The following is a 10,748-nucleotide window of genomic DNA, read 5'->3' as shown; positions in this document are numbered from 1 at the left end:
TAAAAATTTGACGGCCTATGAAAAATGACCCAAGGAACAATAGTCAATACCTCACCATGACTGTTACTTATTTTTTGTCGTTTTAGGGCTATAAAACTGGAATTCTGCCTGATTCCCAGAATTTCGTACGCCCACGCCTTTTGAATGGGCCTTTGCCACCGGACTGAGTTCGCCTAATATTTTGCCAGACCATAAAAAATGACCTAAAAAATAATAGTCACTGTCTGTCCTTGATCGTTACTCATTTTTTGGCGTTTTAGGACCATAAAACTAGAATGTCGCCCGATTCTCAGATTTTTGTGTGATATAGCCCACGCCTTCTGCATGGGCCCGGGCCACCGGACCCGGATAGCCTAAAATTTTGCCGGCCTATAAAGAAGGACCTCAGGAACAATAGTCACCACCTCACCATGATCATTACTAATATTTTGGCATTTTAGGGCAATGCAACTAGAATTCTTCCCGATTCCCGGATTTTCGTGACCTTCGGCAGGAAGCTCTATATCTGCCACTTTTTTCAACGACGTAACGTCTTTATCTGTACAATCCCACAAGGCACAATATGCTTGAAGTAACTTAAATCCGGATCCACATTGAATGCTAATCCATGAGATGTAATCCCAGATGAAATTCGTACTCCAATCGCGCCAATCTTTCTATTATCAACCCAAACTCCTGTTTCGCATCTTTGTCCCGTCTGTGCTTTCACGCCATACATTGATGCTAATTCAATCATAGTTAGCTCGAGTTTTTCTACATACTTTCTTGCCCCAAAACCGATATCTCTCAACGAGATAATCAGATACAAGATTGCTTGATGAGGACCATGATAAGTAATGTCACCTCCTCTTTGTGTATAGTGAAGTTTTGCCCCTATAGCTAACGGTATACGCTGGCTGATGTTGCAGAGATAATAGGGTATCAGAAATTTTAAGAGCTTTTCTATCAGATGCCAGCTGCTCTTGCAGCTTCAGTGCCTCCAAGTAATTCACAGTGCCCATTTTCCAAACCTCAAGGCTACGCCTCATTTTTCACGTAAATCACAGATCAATCGTTCATTCATACGAAGCCAGATAGCATCAAAAGCTTTGGAACAATTAACGAAGTACCTGTTTGTTGCAGCATGGAAATATGACTCAAAGATGCATACGCTATGTAGAAAAGTATACTAGTACAGTTTTAGAGATGGACTTTAATATGTTTAGCAGAGTAAAATAGGAAAGGGCACAATCACTTATGTCCACTGTAATACAAGGTTAGTTTACAAACAAATAAAAAATAAAAGGAGCTTACGAAGTGGTTAAGAAAGAAAAGAATTTTGTCAAAATGATATCCCGCAGCCTCAAACGAGACTAAGAAGAGAGTCTTGTATCGATGAGAGAGGTTTTATAAGTTTACTTCAAATTCCAGAGTATATTTTGTATGAGGTAATTCAAAATCCAGATAGACTGTTCCTATCATGAGAAGGTGTCACGATCCGAAATTCTCACCTTCGGGACCGTGATGGCGCCTAACATTTCACTTGCTAGACAAGCCAACGCTAGAATATTATTAGCCATTTTAAAACAATTTTAAATTTAATTAATAACAAAGAAACAAATGCGGAAGTAAAGTCTGAATTGTAGTGCATAATCTATAATATTAGCGATGTCTAAATACCATCCCAGAACTGGAGTCACAAGTGCACGAACTTCTAAAATAATACAAATAAGGTCTGAATAAAATAAAGTTGTCTGAAAGCAAACACACAGCTAAAATAAGATAGACGGGGACTTCAGAACTGCGGACGCTGTGCAGTTATACCTCACGTCTCATCTGAGTAGCTGAAATCCGAGCAAGTCTATGGTACGCTGCTGGGACCAACTCCGAAATCTGCACAAGAAGTGCAGAGTGTAGTATCAGTACAACCGATCCCATGTACTGGTAAGTGCCGAGTTTAACCTCGACGAAGTAGTGACGAGGCTAAGGCAGGTCACTTACATTAACATGTACGCAATAATAGTAATAACCACAATAATAGAATTAAATCAGATAACTCATTTTTAATAGTTGAAGCCAACTCACCAGTCATAACCAATTATTATTTCAACCAATTGCCGTTGCAGCGTGCAACTCGCTCCCACAATATATTCATTTTCAACCCTCCAATATATTTATTTTAATCAAGTATATATATAGACTTTTTAAATAAGTCTGTTGCGGCGAACAACCCGATCCCCCAATATGGACTTTTAAACAAGTCTGTTGCGGAGTGCAACAGCGTGCAACCCGATCCCCCAATATGGACTTTTAATAAGTCTGTTGCGGCGTGCAACCCGATCCTCCAATATATTTATATTTCAATTCTTATAAAAGAAATTGCCCCAATACACTACTAGAAATCCGGTAAAAATCGACCAAAACAACCAACTAAAGTTGGTCGGTAATGGCCAATAACCGACCAAAACGTGACCATTTACGTGTGGACAGTATTTTAGGGGTCGGAAAGGAATACCGACCAAAGTTGATCGGAAATTACCGACCAACTTTGGTCGGTCAATTAAATTCAAAAAAAAAAAATATCGCAAAAAAAAACCGACCAACGTTGGTTGGTTTTTTCCAACCAAAGTTGGTCGGTATTTTAATTATGTAATCAAAAGATTTACCATCTGGGAATCGAACCGGGGTCTGTACTGTGGCAGGATACTATTCTACCACTAGACCATTGGTGCATTTTGTTTTTAAAACTGTCTTTTATTTGATTTATACTCTTTAATTGTATTTTCGCACGAAAAAAACCGACCAAAGTTGGTCGTTTATTAAAAAGTAAAATTACCGGCCAAAGTTGGTCGTTTTTTTTAAATGACCGGCTGAATTAACAGACCAATTTTGGTAGGTTTTTTTAATATTAATTTTTATTTAATTGAAAAACCGATCAAAGTTGGTCGGTTTCTTGAAAAATAAATTTTGCGGGATTCAAAAATAGTTTCTCGCATTTTTGCGCCAAAGAAAACCGACCAAAGTTGATCGGTTTCGTAAAAAAAAAATTAAAAAATAAAATATTTTGAAAAACCGACCAACTTTGGTCGGCTTTTTGACCGACCAAAGTTGGTCGGTCGACCTTGGTCGGTTTTTGCCGAATTTCTAGTAGTGATAAATGCAACAATTAATATAAAATTTTTAAGACAACAAGCATACAATAATTATGATTTAATTATGAAACAAACAAAGACAAATAGCAATTTATTATGAAAATCAGGGAGAAAATAGGCAGTTTACTATTTAATATGCTAAATGTCAAGTAGCAATTAATGCACATAAATCAAATCAGCATTTTTGGCTGCCCAGCTTTTTGCTCTACGCGAACGCAGCAGTGCTCTCGCGAACGCGGAGCACAATTTATTAGCCTTCCACGATCGCAGATATCTTTGTGCGATCGCATAGTACAAATTTTATGCTTCAACTTCTGCCTCATTCCTTCTCCGCGAACGCAGCTTGGCCCTCTCGTTCGCGGTGCTTTGCCTGCTATCACAGTGTGATCGCGGACCTCACTATGCGATCGCATAGTACAAATTGCATCTGTGACCATTAAGCCTTCGCGATCGCAGATACAGTCACGTGATCGCATAGAAGGAAACCAGTAGCAGCAGGTTCAGCAGTTTCATGGTTCCAAAATGCGTCGATCCTGATCCGAATTACACCCGAGCCCTCGAGATTCCAAACCATATATGCACACCAGTCCAAAAACTTAATATGAACTCGCTCGCGCAGTCAAAACACCAAAATAATACCTAGAACTACGAATCGGACACCAAATCAAAGGAAATTTTCAAGAAAACTATAAAACTTATATTTTCACAACCGGACGTCCGAATCATGTCAAATCAACTCCGTTTCTCACCAAATTCGGCAATAAATACTATAGTGGACCTATACCGGGCCCCGGAACCAAAATACGGATCTGGTGTCAATAAATCCAACATCAGTAAATTCTTAAAAATTATTAAGCTTTCAAACTTTTAATTTTTATCAAAATTCCATATCTCGGGCTAGGGACCTCGGAATTCGATTCCGGGCATACGCCCAAGTCTCAAATCACGATGCGGACCTACCAGAATTGTCAAAACATTGATCCGAGTCCGTTTGCTCAAAATGTTGACCAAAGTCAACTCAATTAAGTTTTAAAGCTCTATTTCACATTTTAATCTATTTTTCACATAAAAACTTTCCGGAAGATTATACGTAATGCGCACGCAAGTCGAGGAATGATGAATAGTGCTTTTCGAGGTTTTAGAACACAAAATTAATTATCAAATTTAAAGATGACCTTTTGGGTCATCACAGAAGGGGAAACGCAAAAGCAACCATAGAACGGTTTTCTAGAGCCATCAAATAATACAACTCAAATGGTATAAGGGGAAGTATGGATACTTTCTCTTTTACTAAAGATTTCCTAATCAGATAGATCACAGAATACGCCCCCAGTTTCATTTTATATGTCACTCTTTCTTTTTAATTCATTCCGAAAAGGAATGACCAGTAAAGCCAGTTGATTTATTGTCTTTTATTACAGCTCATCTTGACACTCTTTCTTTTTAATTTGCTGAACCCAACAATTAAGTACCCAGATAAGGAGGAAACCCAAGTTTTGGGGACAATCATACTTCAAAGATTACATTACACTAGACTGCCAAATTTTAAAAATCTTTCTCCTACAATTGAGATTGTAAAGCAAAGATGGAAACAAGAAGAGTATTATATAGGGGCTCCTCATCCGAGACAGACGCAAATTACTCGTTCCCATATTATCTAACCTTATACGGTTCGAACCGTGGAAACAGCCTCTTGCGGAAATACAGGGTAAGGCTACGTACAATAGACCCTTGTCGTCAAACCCTTCCCTGGACCCGCGCCGAACTGTGAAGAGAGAAGTTACTACAAAATACAGTAAACAAAAAGATGAGTTTAAAAAAAATTGAACCCACCCTAATTCAACAATTAAGTACTCCCTCCGTTGCAGTTTATATGAACCTATTTCCTTTTTGATCCGTTCCGAAAAGAATGACCCCTTTCTAAATTTGAAAACAATTTAGTTTAAACTTCCAATTGTACTATTAACGAGAAACTTTTATAACCACACAAATATTCTGGACCCCTTTCTGACTTGTTTAGGAACACAAATTTAAGTCTTCATTTTTTCTTAAACTTTGTGCTCAGTCAAACAAGTTCACATAAATTGGAACAGATGGAGTATCAAATAAGGAGAAAAAAATGAAGTCTTGGGAACGTCCATATTTTAAAGATTACAACTTGACTACCAAATTTTGACATGCTTTGGTCCAACAAGAAGAGTATCAAAAAGGGTCTCTAATTTAAGGTGTCTGTGTTCCATTTGTAATTGAATCAATTCCCAAATTATCTGATTCTCAATCTAAGATTCATACTTGAAATATTACATTTTTAATAGAAACTGTATTACATTAAGACTTGCCTGTCAAGCTTTTCTCAAACAATTATAGGTGTAAAGCAAAGATGAAATCAAAAAGGTCTATAATTTAAGGTGTCTGATATCCTTCTGCAACGTGCTTCTGCAACGTGCTCATTCACATATTATCTGATTTTCATTACAGATCAGAGATTAACAGCAAGGTTACATGTGTAACACGAATGCATTTATGCATCAATATTGATAGAAAAAGAGAGAAATAAACTTACTTGAACAGTTCACTGTGTAAATTAAATAGATTGAGTAACTCTCCTCTTGGCTGGAAGTGGCTCTGGCGAGGGGACATTACTTTTGGATAATATAGTACAAGTTAAAAATGTACCCGACCCGAAATGAAACAAAAGTACCATGACCCGACCCGACTCCACTTTCGAGTTCTTTTTTTTTTTTTTTTTTTTTAAAAAAGATTATCCAAATATTTCAAGCTAACAGGTGTTGTTGTTTATCCCTTTGTTTTTTGTTCAAATAAATTTTGTGGTAGCATTTCCACATTCTTGTGGTAGAGAGGAGTTTATAAACGATGGAGGTTGAATTTTTTCCGAGATGTTGAATTTGGATTGTTGATCCGATTGAAAATTATTGTCATTCTGAAAGGAGTTAAACAAGTCTTTCTTTAATAATGATTACAAAAACATTTATTTTTTTACAGAAAATCTATAATTTATAACTTTTTTCTGTGAAGTTACTGATATGTATAGTTTATGTTGTTAAACCTTTAGAGGGTGGTTTATCGATCACTTACACGAAAGGAGATTAAACAAAGAAGAGTACTTGTATAGAAAAACACAATTTTTTTCTATGTTTGAGCAGAAAGAGCCGGATATCCTTGTATTGTGGCTGCAGCGCTACTCCTCCACTTACAATACACTGTTGCGCATTAATGACCAAAAAACAAGAACGTGGAATAGACGCAAGCTATGCCTTTTGCACATTACTACAAGATTGAAGAACTAATTTCTGTTATATACAAGTTAAAACTCTTGTACTATTACATAGTGGAAAAATCTTATGAAGAACAAGAAAGCATGCATACACCCGGACGATAGGCCCAAGCTGGAGGCAACCGTGTGTACTTCTCCATACCCGGTTGTTCATCAAATGGGCATTGCATTACCTTTAATAGCTGCCGAACCTCCCCAAAATCGCCTTGTTCTGCTACATCAATAGCAGTCTGGCATAAATAGTTTCTAAGTATGTACTTTGGATTTACAGAATTCATCGAAACCTTCCTCTCCTCGTCGGAAACACCAGTTGTAGAGAGCTGCAAGAAGCCAAGAAGTAGAAAAAGTGAGACCTTAATCATCTCACACATACAAGAAAGAACCTTGACAAATTCATTATATGTATTATATGCATTATATGCTTCATCATTATTTGAAGAAAAAATGTCATCGTCACATACCTCTTGTATGTAAGCCTTTACCCAGCTTGCCCAGGCTTCCTTGCGTTCCTCGCCAATATCCAAGAGAACAGCTTTAAGAGGAATCAATAACTGGTCCTCTGGAATTGTAGGATCAGCTTTGATGTTTGATAGCAATCGAAAGAAATTTGTATAATCAACTTTATCAATGGCCATATTCTTGAGTAGTTCACCAATCAACTTTTTATTGTACTTTGCCAGACCAAGTTTTCTGGTCATGATAGCTTGGTAATCATCCATAAATTTGTTGCCATAACTAAAAAAGTCAGTAGATAAACATCGTCAACAGTAAAAGAGAAAAAATCGAGCAAATAACAAAACGAAAACACTAGAGAAAATGGCCAACTTGTAGTAATTTAAGTACAACCTTTCCATGGCATAATCAGCCTCCTTATCATTTAGCAACTCCGCAGTAGATAGAGCAGAGGTAAACTGTGCAATATTCCATAAACCCACATCTGGCTGATTTGCAAAACAGTATCTTCTGCCAGGAAGATCAGTGGTATTTGGTGTGAAACTGGGATCAAAAGCATCTAAAAATCCAAAAGGGCCATAGTCGATGGTGAGTCCTAACACGCTCATGTTATCAGTGTTCATCACTCCATGTGTGAAACCAACACCCTGCCACCTGGCAATCATTGAAGCGGTTCGCTCAGCGACTTCCACTGCCCATGCTGAAATAATGCACCCATTCATCAATGCATGTGAGTAAGCAAATTGTCAAAGTACGCATGGACCTCGTAACCTATCTTTATACAAGTGTTTGGTATTCAGATTGTTTAGAAGACAGTAGAGAAAAGTAGTAGCCACCCCCCTCCCCACAGTTTTTCCGCCCTTATCAAACCAAAAGCAAAAACACACCATTACTCTCCTTGACCTAACTATATTCAGTCTCAATAAACAGAGATTAAATTTTTCATAGACACGGGAATCCACCCCCATACTATCTTCAAGATAACCTATATATTTACCTGCATACTTGTTTGTAGTTAAATCCACAGCTGAATTGTCTTCCTCACCAGTGTTGAATGATATACTTCCACTCCTAGTCATGTTCTCCAAATGGGGGAAGTGATATCTAATGGCGTAGTCTGCCAAAGCACGGACAATCTCAAGATCCTTTTTACCTCTGGAGGCATGTAGCTGATAAGAACCAAAACGCAGGAAGGATTGGGCAACTCTGCAGACAATTGCACCAGGCTCATCTTTGGGATTTCCGCTGCATGAGAAGGAAGACAATATTCAATAGATGAAACGACAATTATCTGGAGTATAATTCTAAGACATGAATTCCTATGCAGACCCAAAACCTCCCCGGAGACAAGTCTATAAGCGCTTCTCATCAACTTATCGATAAAACTCCTCAGTATCATTCTTCCAAAAGGAAGAAGATTTGTCTTTTGAAGCAACAATGATAGACATGCTCTATGCCATTAGTTGATTAAGAGAACACAAAATGCATTTCAAGGCTAGCTAGATGATTTCTTACTGATATGCAGCTTATCAAACAACAGAAAGAATCTTAACATACTCGTAAAACATATCCCTCAGGACATCTTTTCCTGTCGTCACTAGACAAAGTGCTCGTGTTGTTGGGATTCCAAGACTATGCATTGCTTCGCTGCAAAGGAATTCCCGAATGCTGCTACGAAGCACTGCAAGACCATCAGCAAAACGACTATATGGGGTCTTTCCAGCACCCTTCAGTTGCAGCTCCCACCTTTGAGACTTCGAATTCAAAATCTCTCCAAGAGTTATCGCCCTACCATCCCCTAACTGACCGGCCCACATGCCGAACTGATGTCCGCCATAATTTTGGGCATAAGGCATCCTGCAGAATCAAACCCAACTTCGGATGTTGTTTCATTACTAAGAATTCAAAGACAAAGCCGACAAGCTTCGAGAAACTTACGCTCCCACTAATGGTGATGCCCCCGAGAATATAAAGGGAAAATCAGGCCTCTCAAATCTGAAAGATTAAGATAAGTAAGTCTGTATCAATCTCATCAACCCACAATTAGCATGACCATAACATTCAGCAAGCTTTTGAAAACTCACTCTTTGGGATCCAATTCGAGTAACTCCGCCACTGATTCTGACCATGCTACAAGCTGAGGGTTATCAACCTTTACAGAGGGTAACACTTTTGTGTAGCAAGCATGCAACACCTACAAGCGCAATGTTTGACACAGATAAATGACCTACAAAAGGATTCTATCTTGCAGTTACTGATATTTCAAATTAAAGGCAAACTGCATCGTTTATCACATAGGTAATATCTACTTTCCACTTTTTGCTATCTATGAATTCTATGATAAACCAGCACGAGTATCTATTATAAACCTAACTTGTTATCTACTTATGATAAAATAGTACTCCCTCCATCCCGATTTATATAACATTCTTTCCACGTTGAAGCATCTAGAATATTTGTCATAATTCCATTTCTACACACCCACAACTTAAGTAATTCAAATTCACTATACATTTATACATATCACGTTTTAAACTTCAACGTGAAGCCTTCTCTATCAAACTAGCAGTTCAACCATTACATTATTATTTTCTTCCACTCTCACTAATATAATACTTACTTTGCTCCAATTTATATGACCCACGCTATTAATTTGGACGTAAGATTTTTTACACAATTCTCACACAGCTTTCACAACATTCAAGAATTCAACTTCCTTAAGCTATTCAAATTTGAATTGTTGAGGTGATTTATCAAACTGACTTTTCAATCATTACCTTAATATTTTCTTTCGCTACCACTAATACAAAAAACTCAAATTTAACAACTTAACCACCGTGTTCTGCAAGCACAGGCACACAAAATGGGACTAAGAGAGTAATTCCAGAAATTCCAACTAATTTATTAAGCATTCAAACAAAAATTCAATTTTGAATATGCATAATCATTCAAATGAGCTTTCCTATCACATCTTCTGTATCAAACTAAATTTTCAACCATTATTTTAATATATTCTTCCACTATAACTAATATACTTCCTTTGTTAGTCTATCCCAAAAACAATATCATCTTTCTATATTTAGAAATAATTTAATTTTAAAATTCTCATTTTACACAAATGTCTATAGCTTGTTTTAACTCACCACCACATAAATTGGGGCGGACGGAGTATAAAAGAGTAATACCTGCCTGATAAAAAAAGGACCTTTTAGGTTCAAATTGATAAAAATTCAATAAAAATACAAAAATATTTGAGAAATTAAAACAAACCTCTCTTGGAATACTATCACTTCTGGGATCACCAGGCAATTCACGAACGAAAGAATTATCCCAATTAAGCTCTTCAATATTCAATTTACTACTAATATCAACATTTTCAGTTCCTTTTAAGCTTTGTTTCTTTAAATCATTAGCAACTGAATCAACAGTGGCAGCTGAGTCCATTGAAGAAAACACAAAACGGTGTTGTTTTTGAAATTTGGAGGGTTTGTAAGGGCAAAAAGGGAATTTGGGTCGAAGAGATGGGCCGCGGCGGAGGAGGAAGGAAGCGGTGGTGGTGGAAGAGGTGTGAGAGAGTGAAGCTGAAATGTGGGAAAGCATTTTTTGTAATTTTGTGGGGACTAAAATGAATGAATTATTTACTTGAGGAAGTAGAAGTCTTTCTTTTTATGTTTTTGTTTTGGGGTCCAATTTTGGTTTGTATTATCCATTTTGCTTCCCCACTCAAAATTTGAGGCAGTTTTGACCTAAATTTTTTATTTATAATCTCATTTGGAATTTAAGGGGATGTGGGTACAATTTTGAATAAATGATTTTGGTTAATAATCTCATTTTGTTAATATTGTGGAATAAATGAACATATCATTTTA

At 37.1% G+C, this 10,748-nt stretch overlaps 1 protein-coding gene, 1 long non-coding RNA gene and 1 pseudogene across 4 annotated transcripts; all 3 read right to left on the bottom strand.

Moving 5' to 3' along the window:
- Positions 1-353: 353 nt before the first annotated feature.
- Positions 354-1,164, bottom strand: LOC142174656 (octanoyltransferase LIP2, mitochondrial-like; annotated as a pseudogene).
- Positions 1,165-1,629: 465 nt separating this feature from the next.
- LOC142174848 (uncharacterized) lies at positions 1,630-5,971 on the bottom strand. 2 transcript variants are annotated; one of them, XR_012703933.1, is made up of 3 exons: positions 5,695-5,854; positions 4,794-4,914; positions 1,630-1,872 (listed from the first exon to the last, which is right to left on the bottom strand). It is a non-coding gene; the product is annotated as an uncharacterized LOC142174848 (long non-coding RNA). The 2 variants fall into 2 exon arrangements; XR_012703932.1 differs by lacking the exon at positions 4,794-4,914 and having other exon boundaries at positions 5,695-5,971.
- A 419-nt stretch (positions 5,972-6,390) lies between these two features.
- On the bottom strand, positions 6,391-10,544 carry LOC107773845 (uncharacterized). 2 transcript variants are annotated; one of them, XM_075241194.1, is made up of 9 exons: positions 10,150-10,524; positions 10,023-10,064; positions 8,964-9,073; positions 8,818-8,874; positions 8,437-8,736; positions 7,877-8,124; positions 7,273-7,579; positions 6,888-7,161; positions 6,391-6,746 (listed from the first exon to the last, which is right to left on the bottom strand). In XM_075241194.1, the coding sequence occupies exons 1-9, from the start codon at positions 10,477-10,479 to the stop codon at positions 6,492-6,494; spliced, it is 1,923 nt and encodes a 640-aa protein (XP_075097295.1). In that variant the 5' UTR covers positions 10,480-10,524; the 3' UTR covers positions 6,391-6,491. The 2 variants fall into 2 exon arrangements, with proteins under 2 accessions (XP_075097295.1, XP_016448757.1); XM_016593271.2 differs by lacking the exon at positions 10,023-10,064 and having other exon boundaries at positions 10,150-10,544.
- Positions 10,545-10,748: the final 204 nt, after the last annotated feature.

This window comes from Nicotiana tabacum, chromosome 20 (genome assembly GCF_000715075.1).
Source record: "Nicotiana tabacum cultivar K326 chromosome 20, ASM71507v2, whole genome shotgun sequence".
In the NCBI taxonomy this organism is placed as follows: domain Eukaryota; kingdom Viridiplantae; phylum Streptophyta; class Magnoliopsida; order Solanales; family Solanaceae; genus Nicotiana; species Nicotiana tabacum.
Note: the sequence above shows the minus strand (reverse complement) of the source record. Positions and strands in the feature narration are given on the sequence as shown.

Coding starts and splice junctions, on each gene's coding strand:
- LOC107773845 (XM_075241194.1), bottom strand. CDS start 10,479: ATGCTTTCCCACATTTCAGCTTCACTCTCTCACACCTCTTCCACCACC. Junction 10,065..10,149: donor GTGATAGTATTCCAAGAGAG/GTTTGTTTTAAT, acceptor TTTATCAGGCAG/GTATTACTCTTTTATACTCC. Junction 9,074..10,022: donor CCGCCCCAATTTATGTGGTG/GTGAGTTAAAAC, acceptor TTGCGCTTGTAG/GTGTTGCATGCTTGCTACAC.